Source organism: Cotesia typhae, unplaced genomic scaffold, assembly GCF_013202065.1.
Source record: "Cotesia typhae breed Kobodo isofemale line unplaced genomic scaffold, CoteBio_Ctyphae contig_22, whole genome shotgun sequence".
Classification (NCBI taxonomy): domain Eukaryota; kingdom Metazoa; phylum Arthropoda; class Insecta; order Hymenoptera; family Braconidae; genus Cotesia; species Cotesia typhae.
Window position 1 is genome coordinate 574,923 of NW_027423728.1, and position 26,463 is coordinate 601,385.

General features: G+C 32.6%; 1 protein-coding gene across 2 annotated transcripts in view; it reads right to left on the reverse strand.

Moving 5' to 3' along the window:
• Nmdar2 (glutamate ionotropic receptor NMDA type subunit 2) overlaps nucleotides 1-26,463 on the reverse strand; it is a 786,854-nt gene that overhangs the window by 259,488 nt on the left and 500,903 nt on the right. For both annotated transcript variants that reach the window (XM_074237486.1, XM_074237485.1), the window contains 2 exons: nucleotides 13,542-13,651; nucleotides 13,346-13,458 (listed from right to left, as the gene is read on the reverse strand). In XM_074237486.1, coding sequence (XP_074093587.1) covers nucleotides 13,346-13,458; nucleotides 13,542-13,651 — 223 coding nt within the window. The remainder of the gene's footprint in view (nucleotides 1-13,345; nucleotides 13,459-13,541; nucleotides 13,652-26,463) is intronic.

Consider the following 26,463-nt stretch of genomic DNA (forward strand, 5'->3'; position numbering starts at 1 on the left):
AATTTCCGAGCGTACGTGTATGGTCGTCCATTTGTAATAGTAACGGATCACAAACCTCTAGTTTGGTTTCGCACTGCAACGGACGGAAACTCTCGCGTTCTGAAATGGAGATTAAAATTAGCTGAGTATGAATACAATGTTCTTTATAAACCCGGCAAGATCAATTTAAATGCGGACGCGTTATCCAGGAACCCCGTGGAACTGGTGAATGTCACTACCCGAGCACAAAAAACAAGGGAAGAAAGCAACGAAAAATTACAGCCATTAAGAGATTATTACAAAGAACCTGCAGTAGAAACACCGAAGACTTCTCTGCAGGAAAAGGAACCTGCAGTAGAAACACCGAAGACTTCTCTGCAGGAAAAGGAACCTGCAGTAGGAACACCGAAGACTCCTCTGCAGGGAACAGTGGGCGCCCCAGCCAAGAAGAGGGGAAGACCGCCTAAACATCGAGAGAAACCTGATGAAACCAGGATCGACCCGAGCCAGTTGATGCCTTCATTAGGCCCCGGTGTTAATAACGAATCTTATTCGACGTCCGAGGATGAATCCAGTTCCAGCGAACCGGACAGTTCAACTGAAACTGCCAGCGAGTTAAAAAGGAAGGAATACGATAAAGCCGCGAATATTATAGTAACGAGAGATTTATTTCAGTATCGACATGATAATATGGTTTACTTTTTAAATGGAGATGGGCAACCTTGCGATGAGGGTGCTCGATCATTGAAATCAATTGGTAAATTTCCTAATGTTGGGTTTATCGACACTGGTCAAGTGTATTGGACCAAGAAAGGGAACACGAACCATTTCGGATTGGTGATTCGCGGAACAAGCGGGGAATCAATCATACGTATCAGAAGCAACATCGCTAAATGTCTAGTGAAGCTCAAGGGAATATTGAAGGACAAAGGAATAACAAATTTTTCAATAGCATTCTCAGAATTCATCGAAAATATACCTTGGAAAGGAGTGTTATCGTTAATCCATGATATCTATGAAAGGGAACCGATAAAAGTTATAATCTGTCTTGGAACAATTCGCTATGTTCCATACGACAAACGCGATCAAATATTCTACGAAGCCCACAAATCAGCAATTGGGGGGCACAAAGGAGTCTCGAAGACGTACAATCGTATTAAAACAAAATATTATTGGGAAAATTTGAGGCAAGATATCCAGATACGCATCCAACAGTGTCTGGAGTGTCAGCTCAAAAGCTCGTTCGCGTCAAGACAAAGCAACCGATGTTGATAACCGATACTCCCGGAACGGTTTTCGAAAAAATCGCTATGGATATCGTTGGTCCATTGCCGGTTACTGAACAGGGTTTTGAATATATTTTAACTATTCAAGACCAACTCTCTAAATTTTGCCTAGCGGCACCATTACATAATATGTTAGCAACGACAGTTGCTGACGTATTTATCAAACGTTTTATTTGTACATTCGGGGCCCCGAAAGTCTTATTGACTGACCAGGGCCGAAATTTTATAAGTTCCTTCATGCAAAGAATTAGTACGAGATTTAAAATTAAAAAGATACAGACAACTGCATTTAGGCCGCAATCAAATGGCTCCCTAGAGCGTTCCCATCACGTTCTGGGAGAATATTTGAAACAATTTGTAAGTCGAGACAATGAATGGGATAGCTGGCTTGAACTAGCGACCTTTTCCTATAACACTTGTGTTCATGAGGGAACTAAATTTACTCCCTATGAACTTGTGTTCGGAAAAGTCGCTCGTGTACCGACTAGCGAACCCCTTCATGAACTCGACTGCTTACCAACCTATAACGATTATATTAGTAAATTAGTGAGTAGATTAATAAACATTCGAGAATTAGCCCGCGAAAATTTAATTAAAGCAAAAGAGAAATCTAAGGAAATATACGATAAACATATAAAAATTGTAACCTTTAAAGAGGGAGAAAATGTTTTTCTTTTAAAGGGGCCCAAGGCCAATAAATTCGGGGACCATTACGATGGACCATATAAGATTTTAGAAGTTTCCCTAATGGAAATATAAGTATAAAAATAGGGGGTAGAACGAAGGTCGTACATCCGAATCGGTTAAAGAAAACAACCATTGAAGTTTCAACTCCCAAAAGGAAACGAACTAAAGTCGTGGACCCAGATCCCGACTTTAGACCTTAATTATTAATTTTTGTTTCAGATATGAATATCCAACTACTTATTGTAATGGTTATGTGTTGGGGCTGTTCCGAGGCAATAATCGGGTATGACTGTGGTAGTAAAATTTTAAATATGACTACGATATCGCTGGTAGACATCGATGAATGTGACATAGAGGAAGATCGGGTAGAAACGTCTCTCCCTGATATCGCACTCTTACAACTGAACGAGTATCAGCATACTAAAACAATCCAATGTAAAATAGAAATTCGTCGTGTCATCCAACATTGTGGGTGGCAGTCATATAATTCCATAGTCAGCCAGGGAATAAACGAATACATCTACCCGATCTCCCGCGAGCTATGTCAGGTCGCGCATGACCATAAGACGTTACGTATAGGAAATACATTCATCGATGGTCTCGAAGTAAATACCACCACAGTACGTAGTATCAGTTTGGCAGGCAGTGTTAACTCTAACGCTGACTGTACCAATTCCCAATATTCTGATCCCTTCGGTACGTGGGATAACGTTTTTGTAATAGGAACGGCTAAGATCACACTTAAGGTACAATCAATTAGAGTTAAAGTTTCAGAAAATAAGGTTTATTTCCCATCCGGACATCAATGTAATTTAGATAAAGGTAATTGTATTGATCCCGAGTACGGATATTCATATTGGAATTCGCTTCCACAAAGATTTTGTATTACCAATACATATTCAGTATTGTTTAAGGGTTTTGCAACTAGATTAAAGTCCAAAACAGAAACAGTATACTCTATGAATGTAAAAGATACTAGTTTTTCGCTGAATACTATTGGAGCTGAGACCTCGTGTGGCGTAACGATTATCCGAACAGAACATCCTAAATTATTCATTGTCACAAATAAAGATCTAGAGTCATTGGAAAAAACAAACATAGTTCAATCAGATCCAGATAATTTGGATATCTTTATGTACACGAACGTTAAATTTGTTTACGTCGAGCGGTACATCCGGTCTCAGGTCCAATCGTTATACTTAGACGTAATGAAAAATAAATGTAAGCTAGAGAAAGAAATCTTGAAGAATACGCTGTCAATCGCCTCTACGCAGCCGGACGAGTTCGCTTTCCGTTATATGGAAGGATCTGGATATATGGCGGTTGTGGCAGGGGAAGTGATCCACATCGTGCAGTGCGTTCCAGTAGAAGTTAAGGTTCAACAGCTAGACAAGTGCTACAATAGAATGCCCGTTCAACGTGGGAACCAGAGTATGTTCTTGACTCCAAGGACCCATGTTCTCACAAATTTAGCAACAGAATTACCTTGCAACTCACCACTTTTGCAGATTTATAAACTTGGTACCATTTGGTACAAGTTCATGCCGAGACCAGTAGAAGCTTTACCACCAAAAACTTTGAAACCCAGTACAAAGATGACATGGACTTATCAAAATCCAGCCAATTTAGCAGTCGGGGGCATCTACACCGAAAACGACCTTGACGCAATGCGTGGACGTATCATGTTCACAATGGAACAATCCGCTGTTCTCGAGACTATAGCACGACAAATCATCAAAGACTCTCAAGGATCACCGTCGATTTTTAATGCATTCAATGAGGACGTCTTGGACAAATTAGCCGAAAGTGCATGGTCAAGAACTTGGGGAAAATTCACCGGGTTCGGCACCTATTGTGCTGGCATTATCGGAATAGTCATGTGCCTGAGGATCATCAAATTGGTTGCGGATACCGTCATCCATGGGTATGCCCTACACACGGTATACGGGTGGTCCATTTGTCTCGTTGGGGCACTGTGGGATTCATTCACTCATCTGTTGCTGCATTTAGGTAATCAGAAACGACGACAAGAAGAAACTAGTTCTATTAAACGGTCAACCTCTGAAAACAACGTTGAAAGAAAAGAAACATCACCCACTGCACCTGTGGGCTACCCCTGTCTGACCAACGCCACTATGCGAGTTGATCCAACGGATTCATCGACAACGGAACCGAAGAAAGGAGTTTTTGTTTAAGAATACATTTTAAGCGAATAATAAATTAAGTTAATAGGTCAACAAACAAAGGAAAAATTTTGGCGTCGCACTCGTTCATTTAAGGTTCATTCGTGCTTCCGTCTAACGGCGGGGGTGTTATGTAAAACAATTTTTTCTTTAAATAATTTTTAGAAATAATTTCTTTTTATTTTTCCATTAAAAACCGACATAATTTTTCCTTCGTCTGTAGATTAGATAATAAGATATATAGGGCCCATGTCCCTTACTCAGGTACTTAGTCTAAGACCTCAATGCATTTAAGACTTCAAAAACCTAAGTAAACAGATAAATGGGAGTTTTATTATACAAGAAAAAAACTAAATAAAAAAACATTTAGAAGATAATATCCGAAATTTTCAAGGACATTCTTAAATGCATTGTGGCATTTGAACTTAGACTGGGAAATATTTTTTTTTCATTAAAAACTCATAAAAAAACCCCCATTAAAAACTCATAAGAATAAAATAGTTTTACTGCCTAGACATATAATAAAAACTAATAATTTAAGTTTACAAATAAACTAAGAAATTTATTTAAAACACGCGTTGAATTAAATAATAAAATAGGCAAATACTGACTCAATATAAATAGTCTAGTTAACAATTATAGTATAAAACAAGTTTTAAATGCTAACATATGTAAATGAACAAATCAAAATTATTAATTAAATCTTAATAGGGATTGATAAAAAATTTAATATCAGTTAATTGTTCGATTAAATTATTTAAATATTAACTAAGTTTAATAAATAAAGTCTAATATTTAAAGTTCTAAAATAACGTAATGTACATTAACATTGGGGTCTCTAATGCATTTAGTGTGTGTGTATAGATGCGCCTATACACTATCACAGATGTATAGTACGTAACCTGTGACCTGTACTTGTACGCCAGTATACTGGGTAGACCGCCCTCGCAACATTTTCCGACGCCTCCGAAGAGAGGGAAAGCCCCCGAAACTCGAATGTTAATTGGACATTGAGTTCTCCCTCCAATTAACATTCAAGGGACCACAAAAATCTTAGACCCGGAAAACTGCTGGGTGTTCCGTCTCTTCGTGCTTTGGCCGTCCTAGTGGTAACATCGCCTAAGTTTTAATAAGTCTTAACCGACCACGCGTTAATTTATCATATCGAAACTTAAAACATTGTAAAAGAAAGTAAAATAAAGTAAAATAAAATCGTAGAGGAAACCAAATAAAATTAAATTAGATCGACAAGGCTCATCAACCTTATCAGGTATATTCTGAATTATTCAATATTTGTAGATTTGATATCATTGTAGAATCGTTATATGAAAGGAAACATTTATAGTTGATCACTGTGTAATAGCTATAATAATTGTAATAATTTTAATTCAACTAAAATTATAAATTTTCATTTATTTAATATTTGTGGACTTGACATATGAAAGAAAACATTAATAGTTGATCACTGTGTAATAGCTATAATAATTGTAATAACTTTAATTTAACTAAGATTATAAATTTTCATCTACTTAAAATATATATTAAAATTATTCAACGTCCAATTTATTCAAAAAACCTATTCTCAATAAATAAAACCTCAGAATTCCCGGTCTATTAGCCTAACACGCTAGGACCAAATATCTTACATTTAATAAAAAATCAAATAATTTTTACATAACACTCCTATTTAGCTTTTCTCAACTTATATATACTATTTCATATTAATCCAGACTTAAAAAGTAAAAGAACATTGCTAGTCCGATAACAGCTAAAAAAAAATCAACTCCAAATTCAGAAAATTGCGACCTTAGCAGGTGATCATGATGTTACAATTGTTTTGATTGTTGACTTTACTATTGATTAATAGCTGAATCTATAATACAAAGTCATTGTTAAACTAACTCCTCAAGTTAATTCAAACAAAGAGTTATATTAACCCCTGGATAGATGAAAGTAGCAAAAACTAAATATTTATACATGTTAATGAAAATCTATCAATATTTACCAGAAAATACTTTCAAATCAATTAATATAGTTCAGAAATAGTTAGTTGAATGAATACAAACCAAAATGTGTTCTGGTTTTTTTCGTTTAACCAAATAAAACTCTGTAACTCAAAATAGAGTTTTTCAGAGCTTTGCTCTTTTTAGTAAGAGTAATCAAAATTTTACCTATAAGCGTTGATTTATTGTTTAATATAAATGTCTGGCATTTAGGTTTTTTTCAGTAAACTGTTTAATCAACTATTCTTATTAACTGTCACTCAATTCGCTTCTAATAATTTATTCAGTGTTCGACTATTATTAATGAATGTTTTTGAATTTATAAAGTACCAGCTCGTTAGTTTGCATCAGCAGGGAACATGTTTTGATTTGCAAAATAAAAAATTAATCAAAAGTATAGGTTATAGATAAAGAAACTAGATATTTAAACCAAAATATAACTATTGACGAATTTGTAGTTAATTTAACTTTTAAGTTCATACAATCTTTAATATACTATCAACTGCTATTTAAGTTTAATGAAATGATTGATTATTCAATAATAGTTTCATGACAATTGCTCACAGTATGATAAAAATATTTTCAGCTACTTACCACTTTCAATAAAAAAAAAAAACATTTCTTTATCATATTAAAGATATAAACAAACCTGAACCAATAACTAATTTCTTACGAATTTGTTCTATTGCTGGATTAAAATTTCCTAAAAATATCTGCCAGCTTTGGGTTGGAATCAGTTCATCCAGTTCATTGAATCTATTTACTCTGACTCAACAATTTATGTCATGTATGTACTTATAAATATCTGGCCATTACTTATTAATTAACATAGTAGAAAATATAAAATTTTTAATTGACTCATTGAAGTGCTATGTAATGAGTATGAAACAGAAAATTCTCTTGAGGTAGCTGATTTCAAACGTCAGATTCCAAAATCGTTGAATGATTGGAATTACAAATATACTCAAGTAAAATTAATCCACTAATACAAAGACGACAATAATAATATATACATACGTATATCTAATTTTTGAAAACATTCTATTTCATTATAAAAATCCTGGTGAAAAAGATTTTTTTAGACAACATTTTCAGCCACTAAATTTTTACTTGGAATGTCTTTAATATAACATACATGCCCAAAGCATGTTACGATTTTAGACTCCTTGTTTATGATAAATATCTGATTGTTTTTTAACAATAATTAAATCTGTTTGATCTCTCATTTGTGTAAATACGATAAATAACAAGTAACAATAATCCGTTTGCGTCAAAGGTTAAGTAAGACCAGTGAAATAAATAAAGGACGAAATACTACCAACTACCCCTAGATGTCACTATAGGTTACTTCCATACCAACTTAAAACTTTTTAAAGTTAATAATTTTTGTATAAATTTTCATACTAATTTCAAGTTTATTAGGTATCATAAAAAAAATTTGAATCCTTATTAAATTAATTACATATTAAATTACCGAAATAGAAATTTTGACTAAGTGAAATTAAAGTAATGCTTACAGATACATTTAGAATGGAATATTTACCAGTGACTAATAGTGATTTAGAAAATCATATTATTGAAAATTCGTGTCTACCTAGTTCAATCAGAAAAATTAATTAAATAGTTAATAAAAATTTCATGTAAACGAATAACTTATAAAAACATTGCTGTCACAATTACAAAGGAACGATACAATTTTCTTTGAATTTATGCTTAGTTGCAGTTGAAATGTTAATTTAACAATAATTGTCGTCTCAGTAGAATAAAAAAAAATGAAAAACTAAGATTATAGCTGAATAATTGGTTATTTATAACTGAGTAATTATCCTCTCTGTGCTATTAGTATTATTTAACCTTTACAGATTTACTTTTAAATAATTTTTCCATAATCTTATAATACAGAGTACAGTAAAATTCCTAGCTAACAGGTTCATAGATTGGACCCCAAATTATCGATAAATTCAAGTCAAAAGAGTAGAAAAATCAGTATTCAAATCATATTCAAATTTTCTTAATTCATTTTAATGTATTATTTTGGAATTTATTTTCGATCTTAGCAAGCATTTATGTCAAGTCGTGAATCTGTTGATAAGATCATGATATTTTTTAATCATGTACTCCGAATGAAATTTTTTATGCATTTAAAGATTTTTAGTTATTATTTTACATGATATCAAGTGATTTTTGAGAATTCATTTTTATTTATTGTAATATTAATAATTCTTTATTTTAATCAATAAAAAGTATAATGAAAAATTATTGTCAGGATATCGAATATCTATTATACATTCGATAGGATGTTCTGGTCTGCTTTGTCATGGTCTAATAAATTTATTATATTATTCTAATAAATTTGACAATATAATAAAATTAAGCGAAATAAGAAGTGAATAAATTCAAAATCAATTCAATTGAATTGAATTGTAAAATCGATTAGTATATTTACAATAAACTAATTTCAAACTTAATGCAGATTATGAAATCACACCTTCTAAAAAGTCAGCAGCACGGTAGACAGGAATTTCAAGGCGCACTCAATTCCCCAAAGTTAAGCAGCATTGAGCGCGGTCAGCAGTTGGATGGGTGATCGCTCGTGATAGATAAAATTATGTGGCATTTTTTTTTATTTCAGTCAGTTATTATATAGGAGATTAAATATACAACTATAAAACATATCCCTGAATAAAGAGAAAAATTAAAAGTATCAAAATAGGATTAAAAAGAACATAACCTTCTAATAATTTAAATCCTTTCAAATCCTGACTCTTATGACAAAAATAATTTTTAATCTAACAAGAGATACAAAAAATTTTTCAGAAACAAAATTGTAGGGACTTCAATTTCCAATAAAAAGTTCTTAAGGACTTAGCCGCTCATAGTTTAAGTATCTTAACGACTTCGCGTCTTTACAGCAACTTAAAAAATCTGTTAGTTCACTCGGGACTCCATCAAACCGAGGAACAAAGGTAAGCGCATCATTTAAAGAAATGTTTTGATTAGGAGCTAAAATCATGTTTTCAAATTATCTAGATTTTCTTTGTTATGTCCAAGGGCGTTTAAGTGGTAGCGTAATTGGTGGAGGTTTGGACTAACGGTTTAAAGAATATACAACGGAGGTTTTAATTCCGTTGTTTAATTATTTATGTGGGACGTTTTCGACGAACGAATTTTCCACGCCTTCGTTTGAGACTGATTACGGATTTTATTGAGAATAGATGTACTTACTCTTTGCAGGATTTTTAGTTATTACTGGATCCGTGATTCCGGGGCTGCTGTTAGCGCCTTTTCCTGAATTGGGCCCTGTGATTGGTCCTTGCAACGGATGGATTAGGATGGAATTGGGCTGCTTATTTTACGGGCTTCTTATTTTGTGAAATGAACTGATTTAAAACTGATTTTACTTTTATTTAGATTTATTTTTATGAACGCTAAAACTTACACTTTCACAAATTTGATTTTTACGTAATTTAATTGAATGAATTTTAACAATTTGATTGAGCTAACGTCTTCCAGTCCCCCGTAGGGTAAAATACGCAAATTTAGCTTTTAGAGATATTTTAATTAAACTTATTGACCGGATTCTCGCCTAAGTGCAGAGCAAATTAGAACTTTGAGATTCCGGTTCTCTATGGTTGTATTTAACAACTAATACGTGGCCTGCCGGTTGACCCGAGTCTGAACTCGTCTTAAGTGCAGCGCAAATTAAGATAAGGGGCTTTTAAGAGGCACGGGCCCGTCAACTAAACGCGGAAGTCGAATTAATTAACAAAGACAAGGCGTTGGCTGTTGATCGCCTTTTTAAATACTCGCGGTGCTGAGCTTGCAGAAGTCCCCGCTAGTCAACCAGCAGTCGCGTAGCTTTTATTTTATTGAGGCTTTCGCGCATGGACAAGTCTTCTATCTGCGCGGGTGATTTGAATTTGAAAGAAAAATTTTGGGGTGGACATAACATCTTGATGAATTTGGTTTATTAAATTAAGATCGATTTGATTTAGGGCCGGCAAGTCACCTTCGATATTAACTTGTTCAATGACCGAATTATTATTACTATTATCGACAAGAATATTAACATTAAGGTTATCTAAATCGGAATTATTTGAGCTTTTAACGATTGGTTCTTCCTCTGAATCTTCGTCCGAAGTTAATTCCGGTTGTATTAAAGATTTCTCGACTCCTGAGTCTACGGGCGTATCCGCGTCGGGTGAATTACTGAATTGAAATCTTATTCTAGTGTTTGGTGGTAAACCTTCTGAGAAAGGAGCTCGTCCGTGTTTTCTTAAAAATCAAGGCTTATCGTTATCCGACATTGATTCATGACTACGGTAACGTTTTAAATTGTTTTTAATTCAGCAACAAAAAAAAATTTGAAATCACTTTCAATTGTAAAAATTTCATCTGTACACTAATAAAATTAATGAATAACCAAGTTCGAATTCCCAAATGCTTCACAATGGATATATATAAAAAAATATATATCAAATACAATTCACAATAAAAAAAACATATTTCACTTTCGAAAAAAAGAAAAAAAAAACAAAATACAAGTAGAATTTGAAAGAATATATTATTCGCACACTGTATTCAAAATTGTTTTAAAATTTTTTTTTAAACCTGAACTTCTCAATAAATACTTCGGTGTCCCTGTTCGAGCGCTCAAAATGTTATGAAAAAATTATTTAGTTTAGGATAATTAAATAATTTTACATTTGAAATAATACAATGTTTCAGTATTCGGTCCTAGTTTGTTAGGCTAATAGACCGGGAACTTCCGAATTTTAATTTATTGAGAATGATAGGTTTGATTGAATAAATAGTTCGTTAGATAAATATGATAAGTATATTATTTAAATTAAAAATTGTTTAAATAAAAAATTCGTTACAAATAGTATAAAAGGGCAAAATCTAATATTTTCTTTCATACAACGGTTTTAAAATGTTAAAATTTACAAATAAATAATTTTCAAATGTACCTGATACAATTGATGAATCTTGATCTTCATTTTAATTCACTTCACAACTTTACAACTGGTTATATTTAAAAAACAGAATTAGTCGTAGTCTATTATGATTTTAAACTGTTTGATGTTAACACTAGATGGGTCATAACACGAAGAGAGCGAACACTCAGCAATTTTCCGGGTCCGAGTTTTTTACGGGCCTTCGGTTGTCAATTGGAGGGAGAATTGAATAATCAATTAACGCTGGAGGCTCGGGGACTTTTAACCTCCTTTCGGATGTGTTGGAAAAATGCTGCGGTGGCGGTTTCCCGTATATTGATGTACAAGTATAGATCACAAATTATGTACTATACTTGTATGCTTTTACCTCCTACACATTGTACAACGATACGCCTACTGCTAAACTTATGCTATGGATAGGCGCATCTACACACACACACACACACACACACACACACACACACACACACACACATATATATATATATATATATATATATATATATATATATATATATATATATATATATATATATATATATATATATATATATATATATATATATATATATATATATATATATATATATATATATATATATATATATATATATATATATATATATATATATATATATATATGTGTGTGTGTGTGTGTGTGTGTGTGTGTGTGTGTGTGTGTGTGTGTGTGTGTGTGTGTGTGTGTGTGTGTGTGTGTGTGTGTATACATGTACACAGAGATCTTAATGTTACTTGTGTTTTAGCATATGAAAATTTTAAATATTAACATTTCTTAAATTAATTTAATATTTAAACAATTTCTTTGAACTATTTTATTAATAATCGAATGATTTACATAACGATCAATTAAAATTTTTATAAACAATCAATCAATTCTTTTTAATAATTATTTTGTAAATTTTAATTTGTTTACTTTAAAGGTTTCAGCATTTAAACTCTATTCATCACCATAGTTATTTACTATTTGTTCAATTTGAATCATTATTTATCATTTTTACTTTGAATTATCTATTATTCTTAACACACTATCTTATTAAATTTATTGTAAAAGATTGTTTAAGAAATTTCATTTATAATCGTAAAATTATTACCTTTCAGACTCAAACTATTTTATCGTCTATGACTATTATTCGAACAGTAAGAAGGAAAAATGTTCTGTTTAATGAGAATATAATGATAAAAATTTCCCAGTCTGAATTTGAGTGCCACAAAGTATTTAAGAAATACCTTTGAACTCCTTAGATATTTCTACTAATGTTTAAACCCCATTTATTTGTTTGTTCCGGTTTTATAATCTTTAATGCATTGTGGTCTCAGACTGAGCATCTAAGTAAGGGACATGAACTCTCGTTATTTCCTTATCTGGTCTACGGACAACGAAAAATTATGATGGTTTCTAATATTATATAGAAAAGATAAAAGTTATAAAAAAAAATATTTTACATAACAATATTATATGAGGTGCCTTCTTCTGTTTTAAAAAGTCGTAATCAGTTAATTGAGCTTGGCGTTTTTCATTTTCCAAATGTTTTAACTGAATTTTTTTTTCTTTCATTTATGTTTTGCGATATTTTTGGATCATCATCATTAAATAAAAAAAACGTTTCTAACAATTTAGTGGCATTCAATGCTTCGTAAAAAAAATATTTATGTTTTTGAGTCGATTACTAAATTCAAAGTTAAGCAGATCATTTCGTTACTGAGAGTGTCTGTGACGCTATATAGAGTGTTCAAATATAGGAATGATAATGCAAACTAATTAAACTTTGATATTTTCTATGTTATATCGATTTTTCTATTAAATAGCATTTCAATGTATAGAGTTTCCACTGTAAATCTAGTTTGAAAGGATCTCTTGATAAATATTTCATTTGCAGAATGTTTCACTTACAAGCTAAACCAATTCAAATTCATAAATAAAATATAAATGACGGTCTCATGGTCGTAGAAAAATTTTGTATCTATGATTCCTACAACAAATTGTGACGTAGCGAGAATATCCGATCGAAGTAATAGAATTAATGCATTATATTTAGGACAAGTATTATAGGGTGACTAATAAGTACTTCTGAAAATTCAATTCAAATTTTGAATCAAATGATTAATTTCCATAGCAATAAGTTGCAAAATTGGTGATTAGTAGAGAGATGCCACATTCTCAACCACTGTTCAAAATTTCTAAGTTCGTGATCAATAATAGTCACATTTAGAAAATTGAAATTTCTTACCTAGCCGTGTTGCCTTGTGGAGAATCAACTTGGACTGATGCTTGAAACAAAACAGCCCACACTAACCAATAAGATCTAGTTATTGAAAATCCAGGCTTCGGTAAGATAACTTTCTATAAAAATGGCACATGAATACTATTCGTATTATAACAAGATAAGACTTATCATTTCAAATTGATGTTAATGTAGAAATTACCTTGGGATCAAATTCTGTAGGCGATAAGCGTTCAAATAAAAAGATCATAAAAGTAGCTGCATGGATTGATACAATACCAACTAACATCCATGAAGCCGCGTCAAAAGGCTCTGAAAAAAAAAAAAAAAAATACTTATCAAATCCAAGCGATAACGAAACAGGCTTCATAATGCAGAAAATATATCGGGAAAATTATGCTGATAACTCGTGTGTTTTCTAAATTTCTGCTATGAACATTACTGGTTCAACTCAATTCGGAACTTTATTGGTTTTACTTCAATTTTTGAACATTAGATTTTTATCAGATCTCGATGTTTTGAGGCCCTGGTAAGCTATTTAAACTGTTTCTGCTTGGTAGTTTAACAGGGAGAGTTAGAGGCCAGCTCCGAGTGCTACCTAGCGGTCACCAGCGGAACTACGATGATTACCCTATGTCGGTAACTTATCTAGCTTTATCTTGTATATCGATAGGTGATTATTTGTTATCGACATCTCTGAGCGTGAATTTGGAGAGGACTTTTGGGCCTTATATGAGGTGGGAGAATTGTTGTTTTTGAATTTTGGCAGTAGGTTGTTGGTGGAGGTTATATTGTCAATTAATATTCTTATCTTATGAACAATTGTTATCTTATAAATTTTCTTATCCTTATGAGTCGGTAACTTTCATCCCAAAAATTGATTTAATCTCGTTTATTGATCAGCATACTTTCACAATTAATTACCATATATTTGAAAAATTAGTTATCTTATCAAATTGTTGATCAGCTTATCAGCTTTGTGACTCATTTTTAGTATCAAATACACCCGATTTTTATCTATGTTTGGTGGGGATTCGAGCTATAAAAGCTGAATCAAATTTTAAAATCTTCACAGTTCTAAAAGTTCGAGTAATGATATACAGTTTTTTCTCTTATAAGGTTGAAAATAAGTGTTGTGTTCAATAGCTGATCACTTTGTAACTGTTTAATAAGCATATTTACTCATTTCTTTTATAACTCAGTGTGTAAGTAAATATTTACAATTACCCGTTTAAATTGTAACAGGAAAAAATTACTCTTAATCGATAAGTCGCCAGAAAATCGATAATTATTCGACGCAGCAGTTTGTAAATACAGTATAGATGGCAAAAACGATCATTCCGGTTCGTTGGAAGTGAGTTTTTCAGAAAATGATAAAGCCGGAAAATTAATGGCAATTGGCAACCAGTCTCCTTGTGAAGTTCTCTTATAGAAGACCATTCTTTGGATAACAGAAAAAGGAAACACTCTACCCGGAGTCTGACCAGGACCAAGGTAAGTGATTCAAATTCACGGGAGATTTGGGGAAGTCCCCGTACCGAGGCTTTCAGCGGAGGTACGGCAGGTGAACATAGACGAGTAGGTGGGGGCGAGACGGAGACCATCCGCTTACCCTCTGGGAGAAAAGGGACCGAGTAGGGTGGTGGCGTTTGTCAGCCAGACACCCCCATTGGCAACCGGGGTAACTAGAGCCGCGAAAGTAGTCCGCGAATTTTTGGAGTGCGTATGTGTGTGGGGGACGGTCACCCTGAATCCGCGAAGCCGCGAAATTTTGCTTGTCGTAAAGATAGCAATAGAGGACTATTGTGTTTTTTTTTCTTTTCTTATAAATTGTTTAATAAAGATTCAGTTGTTTTTGGTTACTATAAATTTTGGCTAACATTCTGTTTACCTTTTTTTGTTCTCCTGGACTCCGGCGAGCAATAAATCTGAGCAAAAGGGGACAGTCAATTGGCAGAGGCCAAATTCTTTACTCAAAGGAAAATAATAAATTCTATTGCTGTGTTTTACAACTCTCTCGTTACAACCTAATACTCCGTTATTCCTCCTTTTCATTTATTAATTGGATCGTTGACTAGACAATTATTCGATTAATCAAAATTTGATAATATTTGTTAGTTTGAACTGAGTGATTTTCATGGGGATCTACACTCGAGAGTCATTCAGTCGACCTTGAGGGATAAATTCTTTCAACATTCTCAGTGAGAAATTTCTATTAACAAAAATTCATCCGTTGAATTTCTTTAACATCTGAAAATTTGTTTTATTAATTGTTATAGTTTCATAAATAATTAATTTAGAAGAATATACGAATGATTAATTTTTATGCGTCAAAATAATCGAGAAGTATTTTCTCGTGGCATTTTGGTCAAGCGTCGGCATATATTTTTGCGTCGCAGTAGTTCCAAATACCCAAGGTCAATAACAAACAAACTAGTGAATCTTCTAGTGTCTAATTTTGAGTGTGTGTCGACTTTTGTCGCTATTTGTGAACGAAATTATTACATGGAATTTTTGTCAAAATTTATATTAGAAATATTGATTGAATTTATTTTATAATGCCAAGTATCTTATCACGATCCCATCAATTAATTTAAACTTAAGTTCGTAAAATTTAGATAATTTAAAATTACATTGATTACTGAAAATTGATAATTATCAGCGTGGACATTAAGTCCAGGAATTTAGTTCCTTTATGTTGGAAAATTTCACTAATAATTTTGGTTATTAATTAATTTTTGTCGTCGATTTTTATGAACAATATTGATTTTAACTATTGAAATTATTATTGTTATTAAATTAATTAATTATCAAGAGTAATTTCAGAAACTCTCGGATAGAACAATTCCTATGTTGGCAGATTTTTAAGACCTCTGTCTACATATTTTAATCTATTCTTTCAAGATACGAAGATCTCTTGTAATTAAGTATTTATTGTTATGTCCACCCCAAAATTTTTTTTCTTTAAATTTAAATCACCCGCGCAGATGGAAGACTTCTCCATGCGCGAAAGCCACAATAAAATATAAGCTACGCGACTGCTGGTTGACTAGCGGGGATTTCTGCAATCTCAGCACCGCGAGTATTTAAAAAGGCGATCAACAGCCAACGCCTTGTCTTTGAGCGATTAATTCGACTTCCGCGTTTAATTGACGGACCCGTGCCTTGTAAAAGTCCCTCATCTTAATTTGCACTGCACTTAAGACGAGTTCAGATTCGGTTCAACCAGCAAGCCACGTATTAGTTATTAGTTTTAAAAATCTAGAGAACCGGAATCTCAAAGTTCTAATTTGCTCTGCACTTAGGTGAGAATCCGGGCAGTAAGTTAAATAAAATATCACTAAAAAGCTAAACTTGCGCACTTTACCCTACGGGGGACTGGAGGACGTTAGCTCATTTAAATTACTAAAATTCATTAAATTAAATTCCTTAAAAATCAAATTGTGAAAGTGTAAGTTTTAATGTTTATAAAAATAAATCTCAATTAAAGTGAAATCAGTTTCCAACAAGTCATTTCATAAAATAAGAAGCCCGTAATATAAGCAGCCCAAATCCACCCTACTCCATCCGCTGCGAGAACCAACCAAAGGGCCCAATCAAGGAACAGGCACTAACAGCTGCCCTAAAACCACGGATCTGACCATCAATAAAGTTCCCGTAACAGTAAGTACATCTACTTTCGACAAATCCGTGAACAGTCTCAAACGAAGGCGTGGTAAATTCGTACTTCGAAAACGTCCCACATAAATAATTAAACAACGGAATTAAAACCTCCGTTGTATATTCTTTAAACCGCCAAAAGGGGCATGTATTAGAAATCGATGGATAGACGCGGAAAGGGGCTCATCGAGAATAAGTACATTGTTAAGTGTGGACAGTGTGAGTGAGCGAGTGTAATTTTGTTAATTTTTAATGTCGGGATATTGTTAAGTTTTCTTTTATTGTTAATAAATATTGGCCAATCTGTTAATTAAATTTTCATTATTTAACAGCACCTTCCTTCGGTCTCTCTACCCTCAGATATGTATACTCTGCTTCCACGTGGAGCGGTTCCAGGAACCGTAATAATAAACCTGGTGGCGCCCTAATAATTATAGTAGTTTGTTGTTGAATTTTTAGTTTGTTGATCAATTGATTAGGGGCCGATTGGACAGAAAAGCAAAACTGTTACAAAATTATTCTATTTCTCATTCTAGAGTCTTATAAATAATTTTCTGTGTTAAGTAAATTATGGATTTCGCAGCTATTAACAACGCAGCAGCTATATAAGACACTCTGCCAAAAAAGAAAATGTCAAAACTCACTCTAAATCAGGACTATGTAGTCACTGGACTTAAAATGATTACAACTAAATTTGGAGAAAGCGTCATTGCGTTATTGGATGCTGAATTTGTTGTGTATTTACCCAAACGAGCCACAACTGCGATTCAAAAGAATCAATCACCACTGGAGTAACTCAATGAGCTTATCGATCACAATAAAATGATCCTTCTTTACCATGGTGGTCCATACGATAAATTTGAACTTATCGAAAATTATAATCATGAAGATAATGTAGAGTAAATTAAGTAGCTATCTACTTTACCAGTCCAACGTACTTTCAACATTTTTTCTGAATATTGTAATAACTATTATTAATAATTTAAAGAAAATACTATTGTTCAATTTAAGTTTCTATCTTTATCAATAGTCTAATTTTTATTGAATACATTTACTAATTAAATATTTTCAAGCTTATTGATTTATTTTTTATTTACCAAATTTTTAGATCCTGAAGACTTAGCTCTCTAAGGGTCTTACATAGAAATGAATACATTGTAATAATGAAATTAAAATTAGTTAAACAGTATTGGATATAAAATAATGAGGCAGTAAAAATAAGAAATAAGAAAAGTAACGTTGTTTCTAAGCAAAGTCTATCCAAATTACTATCTGATGACTTCATTTCATAAAACAAGAGAAAAAAAATGTGAATTTAAATATTTTAGTAATTACAATCATTTATCTAGCAGTATAATGTGTAGCACTAAAGGGAACAATGCATAGATTATATAAGTTCCAAAAGTCATTCAAATGCGCAGATAAGTTAGTATCAGTTAACATATTCATATTCGAGACATCCATAATGACAATATTTTATGAAAAATTAATATTATTGATAATTTAGAGAAAATACAATTGTTCAATTCATGTGACTATCTTAATTGATTTTCGAGTTTTTATTCAATAAATACATATATTAAATAATTTTTAATGAAGCGGCATGATGCTCGATCGGACTGTCATTATCCCCGTCAGTTCGTCCATGCATCTTGTCGTGAGGCGAGGGTTCGATCCCCGATGGTTATTCGAATAGTTCCAATACCAACCGTCAGAGATCGCTGCGGTAGCCGACTATACTAGCGAAGGTTTTCTCTGTGGTTTCCCCATCGCCACTGTTCTAACAACCGATAGAAAGGGGTTAGGAATAGGGTGAATACAGTACAGAAAGCACAAATCGGTCCACAGCCGCATAGAGAATAGAGTTATGTGCAAAAAGGAGATGACGATCATTAAAAAGCGGAGAACGTGTTGATAATAAAAAATGGAGAACATGCTGATTATAAAAAGAATTGAACGCAAAAGAAAAAGGTGTAAGTTAAAAGGGCGAAAGCCAGGTATAACATTATGAATGTTAAATGATAACAATAAGAGGCACTTGGGTAGTATTACTGTGGTAATAGCAAAAATGTGGAGAATATTACTCAAACAAGTCCAAAAAAAGTTACAAAATAATTTAGATCAGATGATTAAAATTTACTAAAAAATAGGGTTTTTAAATGTAATTTTGCTCTGCTGACCTATTTAACCTTAACTCTTAGGTTGTAATTATAAAACAAAATGATCTCTACAAAAAAGTATCAAATGATTTTTTGCCTCGTTAAGCCCAAAGAAATTTACAAAAAATTAAGTTGTCCATGGTGATTTTTTTCTACTGACTTATATAAGCTTAAGTCTTGGGTGGTAATTATAGAAAAAAATATTCTCTACGGAAAAGTATCAGATGATTTTTGCCTAGTCTTGCCCAAAATAAGTTACAAAATAATTTCAGTCAAAAACTTAAATTTTATTAAAAAATAAGTCTTTTTACTGTCATTTTTTTTCTGCTGATCTATGAGACCTCAACTTTAAGGTGGTAATTATCGAAGAAACTAATTTCTCCGAGAAAGTATCGACTGATTTTTTGCCAGTGTGACACTAGCTTAACACATCAACGATACTTTTACTGTCTCATACATTTGAGACACTTGAGCGACACATGTACGACTCTTGAGCGAAACATAAGCAACATGTACGTTACTTATGCGACGGATATGCGACACGATAGCAACACCTGCTTGACACATGTGCGACACTTGATCAACACTTGAGTGACGCCTATGCGACACATTAGCGACTGTTGTGTCGATTAAGGACACTTAAGCGATTCATGAGCGTAGCTAACTCGACCCCTAAGTGGGACGCCTACGCAACACATGTTCAACACTTGAGCGACACATTAGCGAAACATGTGCGATACTTGGGGGACACCATTTCGACGCGTATGCAACACATTAGCGATGGATGAGTCAATTAAAGGATACCTAAGCGATACATGAGTAATGCTAACGAGACACCTAAGTTCCACTTATGCGACACTTACGTGGCACGTTCGAAACTTGAACAACATTTAAGCGACACTTACGTGACACACCAGTGACACATATGCGACAATTGAGCGACACATGTGCGACATATTAGAGATACAATTGCGTCACACGTGCGACACTTAAGCAAAACTTAAGAGACATTTGTCCAACACCGATCCGGCACTCAAAAGACACTCGCGAGATATGAGTGTTTCCTATGCGACACCTATGTCCCATATTGACGACACTTCAGGGACTTTGAGAATGCATCGCTTTTATTGCAGAGAGAAATCGTTTTCATGAATCATAGCAAAAATGTAAGCATCAATTTATCCGTATGAATTATAACAGTTTTATCTGCTCAAGTTGACCCCTAATCAATTGATAAATAAACTAACAAAATTAACAAATAACGATAATTATCAGGGCGCCACCAGGATTTTTTATCACGGTTCTTGGAACCGATCCAGAGCTGAGAATTCCTTATCATAGGGTAGAGAGAGTGGAGGAAGGTGCTGTTGAGTAATAATTAATTAATTAACAATCTGATCAGTTTTATTAACAAAAAAAAATGTGTGCGTGTACTAGCGTACACTGGTAAGAAGTGAAACTTCTTTATGACGTTATTTTTCAAAAAATAGTTTACTATATGCAACTTTAGAGAAATTGGTTAAATAAAGTTAAATTAGATAAAGTTTAATACAAGGCTTTTATTATCATAAATACAAATTTTACAATTATTTCATTTTAGCTTATTACTACAAAAATTATTATTGAATTTCATTAATTGTAATAAAATTATTACTATTATTCATGTCGTTATTATATATTTGTGTTATTAATGGCTTATGGTAACTGAAATACGAAATATATTGTTTACACTCCACAAAATTTAATAACCGAGTGAAAACTCCATCAATTGTAGTGCCGGATCTCGTTGTCGACGTTTGAGGATTGTATTTCATGGATAAATTCAGTTTATCTTTCAGAAATTCAATTATAAATACATATATATATATATATATATATATATATATATATATATATATATATATATATATATATGACAGAGGTTAAGCTTAAATAACTTGAAAACTTGAAAAATAAAATAAAAAACATGATCACGCCCACGTGTTAGTATTTTGAAAAATGCAATCAAAAACTGAGGTTGACTTTGATTATTTTAGAAAAATAAATACCACAATCAACATTCAAGTATTAGAAAAAGAGATGTAATTACTTACTTTTTTCATAAATTCACTTGAATTAGAATTAAAATAAACCCTTTGATTTTGCTGATCACTTCAATATAACATATATATATATATATATATATATATATATATATATATATATATATATATATATATTAGGGTGTCCCTTAAAATTCAACTTCAATATATTTTTACGCATACCTTCTAAAAAGTTTCGTATGGACCTAATATAGTCTAGAAATGAATATTAGCCCGATTTATAAACGATAACCCGTGCCGACTTGAGTTTTTAATTTGTCCATACAAGTTGCGCGGGAGTAGCGCGGCGACCTGTTACTGCGAGTTTCAATTGTCATTTTATAAGTGATTTCTAACATTTTTAGTGCGTTGTTGTTTATTTTGTGAAAATGTCTGTGGAATTACGAAGTGATAAACAAAATATTTTCCTTATCGGACTGCCAAGCCACCAGATAAATGGTGCAAAATTACCATCTAATCGACAAGTTCTTACCGTTTTATTTTACAATATTCGTGAAGTCAAGCTGACTGTTAGTGAAAGTGCGAATCTTGTTATAAGAGAGTGCATTATATTTTGAGAAAAAGCTAGAATTCCTACGAAGGCAATCCCTAACTGCGTGAAGAAACTTGTTGATTTATATCATGTTTGGAGGGACCTGCAAAAAAACTGTAAGAAAACTCAGTTGACTTTCAAGAATCGTGAAAATAATTTTGTAAAAGACCTTGATAACTTATTTGATATTGCACATGCAGATGCCGTTGACAGAATGAAGATAGAGGAAGACAAAGATTTCTTAAGGAAACAGAGAGAGCCCGGTCGACCGGGATGCTTAGGTGGAATCGACAAAAATTTGGCGGAGAAAGAAGAACGAGTTAGGCAAAGACGATTGGAAGAAGAGGAAAGAAAGGTAAAACAAAGAGAGTTATTGGCTGTTGCATCTACTTCTTCGATAGATAACTTGGAATGTCTTGAGAATTCGGATGAGGAACAGATTTCGAACTCTGAAATTAGTACTCAGATTCCTTGCCCTGAAAAAAGTTTTAAAAGAGGCACAAAAAGTTTAATAACTCCAAAACTGGTAGCAGCTTTAGATCGATGCCAATTAAGCATAAGGGACTCAGTTTACATTCTCCATGCGGTTGTAGAAGCGCTTGGTCTGAACAGCGATGATTTCCTATAAACAAATCCTCGATTCAGCGAGTTCGTACTCAAGCGAGAAAATCCAGGGCAGAAGCAATAAAAACTGACTTCCAGAATAATTTGCCTGACGTAGTCACAATTCATTGGGATGGAAAACTATTACCTGGATTGGATGTACGAAGTTCAAAAGAAGAACGCTTGCCAATTATTGCTTCATTTGACGATAGAGAACAGCTTTTTGCAGTACCGAAATTAGAGAGTTCTTCTGGAAAACATCAAGCTAAAGCCATTTCAACTGCTCTCTTTGACTGGACCCTCCATGACAAAGTACAGATAATGTGCTGCGATACAACAGCTTCCAATACTGGCCGTTTCAGTGGAGCTTGTGCTATTTTGGAGCAGACTTTAGAAAGGGAATTGCTGCTTTTGCTTGTCGTCATCATGTTTATGAGTTGGTCCTTAAAGCTGTTTTTGAAACAAAGGTAAAACATATTACAAGTAGCCCAGATATTCCAATTTTCAAAAAGTTAAGAGATAATTGGAAAAATATTAACACTGATAACATTGAGTCACCTCTAAATTTCGTTGAAGCACATATTGGTAAGACAAACATTACATCTTTGTTAACTTTTTATAAGACTGAACTGGAAAAATCTTTTGTTAGAGACGATTACCGCGAATTGGTTGAACTATGCGTTGTGTTCTTAGGAGGAGACACAGAGAATAAACTAAAACTCAGGCCCCCGGAGCTTTGCATCAAGCGCGATGGATGGCGAGAGCAATCTATTCTATAAAAATATGTTTGCTTCAATCGCAACTTAAAATTACTGCAAAGGACAAAAATGCTCTACAAGATGTTTGTTTATTTATCGTCACCTTGTATACCAAACCTTGGCTCGAATGTACAATGGCAGTTAAAGCACCTAACCAAGACTTGTCCTTTTTGAAAGCTCTAAAAGAATATGAAAAAGTAGACGCGACAAGTTCCAAGGCATCCATAAGCAAGTTTATTCATCATTTATGGTATTTGTGTGAAGAAACAGTCATGTTATCACTCTTTGATGAAGAAGTTGATACCAAAACCAAGACAAAAATGATTAATAATTTAAACAGAGACGAAAGTTCAGATTCCTCTAAACGCTATGTCTCATCGAAGGAAGATATTACGCAAAATTTGTTTGGTAAGTACTTAATATTTTCATGTTTCTTTTTCAAAGTTTTGAGGTTTAGTTTTTGCTTATTTTAATGGTTTTTTCTTTATTTCAGATATGACGCTGGATGATTTTGTGACTCAAAGAAGCAAACGATTTCTATCTCGACTACAGATCGACGACAGTTTTCTTCGGGAAGACGTATCTTCGTGGGGTGACAATCTTGCTTTTTGGAAGCTAGAAGGCGATTAAGTCGTTTGAAGGTCGTAAATGACACTGCTGAAAGAGCTGTTAAATTAATGCAAGATTTTAATGGTCTTATCACGGCTGAAGAAGAGCAAAAACAGTTTTTGTTGCGTTGTGTTCAGGAACATAGAAATCTGTATCCAGACTGTAAAAAAACTACACTAAAGAGAAGTTACCCTAATTAATTATTATTATAATTTGTATTTAAATAAAAGTTTGTATTGATATTTTTTAGTTTTACTCATATTTACTTTATTTGTTGCATTTTAATTAGTTTTGGATCAAACCAAAATGTCAGACCAAAACACCGTTTTTATTAAACTTTAGAGCTCGGTCGGCACGGGTTGCAATCATGCTACAGATATGAAATTTCATATTTAAGTACATTTTAGCATTTATAAAAAAATTGGAGGGTATGCGTTTCGAAATTCTAAAAAAAATTTTTTTTTGCCATATAAGGGACACCTAATATATATATATATATATATATATATATATATATATATATATATATATATATATATATATATATATATATATATATATATATTAGGTGTTTCAAAAAAAGACGAATTTTTTTTTTCTTTTGGTGTCTAAAAATTGATACTATACCTAAAAACAAAAATTTTGGCGCCCATGTGAGCTCTTAATATCAATAGTAAGATTTGCCTGTATCCATTACTTTATTTTCCATTTAAATAACACGGGAAAAATTTTTTTTATTTTTTTAATTTTTATTACTTTGGAACGGTTCATCGTAACAACAATCTGAAAAATGATATTAGTAGGAAATTTTACACTCTACAAAAAACGTCTGAAGACCAAAGTTTCTCAGATTAACGGCTTCAAAGATATCCGCGGTCAAAGATAACACTAATAAAAAATTTTAAATATTTTCCAATAAAATTACAAAAAAAAATATCACATGCTATATTTTTATTATTTTTTATGTTCAATTACTTTAATTCCGTTAACCTGAGACTGTAAACTTTTTTTTTTTACTAATTAATTCAATACTTAACTCAGGAAATGCACTAATATATAAATATAAACGTTAAAAATGTCACATAAATGATTTTTTGGTCTTTCTTATAACAAATTTATTTTATATTTTATAAAATTTATAAATTTTTGTAAGAGGAAAATGTAAAGTTCCTTATTACACAAACTCACCAAACACTCATCATTGCATATTATTCAAAATAATATGAAAATTCTGTAAATACGTTAAATCAATTAAATCTACTATAAAACTTGATCAAATGTTTTTATTTGAAAAATATCAACAGAGCTTTATTTAGCTCTGTCGGTACAAGTATTATACTCATTTAATTTGAGTGTTGTAGCTAATAAGCTCTGTGTTGGTAAGCCTGGTTGTTCGGTACTAACTTCATTTAGTTGCTTTGCTCTCAACGCTTTACTATATCTTTATTTGGGACAAAAATCTTCCAGTCGACGTGGTTTTATTTCATATAATTCTCAACCAATTTTAGAAGATGTCGAAGACATGGATGTTGATATCAGCAATTATGATAATAATAACAATAATAGTGATAATAATAGTGAAGAGAACATTGATAGCAATGATAAAAACTATAATAATAATGGTAATGATAGTAATAATAATGTCGGAGAGTTTGATAACGACAATGTCAACTATTATTGTGCAGTTGAGACTGATGATGTTGCTAATCATAAAAAATCAAGTCATCCATCTCAATTATCCCAGAAATCTTTGGAAAGTAATACTTCTCGTATAATCTCTGATTATGAAGATGAAATGCCAAAACAACAAGTTCCAAAAATTGATATAATGACACCAGAACTTGCTGCGGCTTTGGATAGAGCTAACGTGACTAGTAGGATGGCGACCTATATTATTGCTCCTTTATTATCTAGCTTGAACATTCATTGTGCAAGCGTAAACTTCAGTCATGTGACTATTCACCGAGTAAGGGAAAAATTCCGGAAAGAAGCGGCGTTAAATCTGAAGACTAATCTGGAAACTGACAATTATGTACTACATTTTGATGGAAAACTGTTATCAGATATTACAGGTACAGAACAAGTTGACCGGCTTCCGATTATTTTAGTTCCTAAACTAGAATCTGGGACTGGACAAAACCAAGCTTCGGCTATTATTAAAACAGTAAAACAATGGGATATTAATACTGACAACATCAAAGCATTGTGTTCTGATACTACGGCGTCAAATACGGGTAAATAATTTATTAATAAAAAAAACATAACATGGTTGATTACCGTAATGTTTAAATGCTAAATCAAATCAGATTTTTAGTATTAACCATTAATTTCCAAGTTATGAGTTATTTTTTTTTTCAAATTGAAAAGATTTCTCCGTACTACTCTAAAAAATCGATACTTCACTAGCAATTCTGATTTTATTTTTTCAGGAATCAGAAATGGTGCGTGTGTATTAGTAGAAAAGGCTCTTAGTAGAAAACTGTTGTACTTGCCATGCCGACACCATATTTTTGAAAATGTTCTTCGACGTGCATTTGAAGTATACTGGCCTGCTTCGTCTGGCCCAAACGTTCCAATTTATCAGAGATTTAAAAAGAAGTAGGATGAAATTGACCAATCAAACTTTACGGCTGGTATTTGTGACAAAAAAGTTTTGGAAGTAATAACACCAATCAAAGATGAGATTTTGAAATTCGTTAAT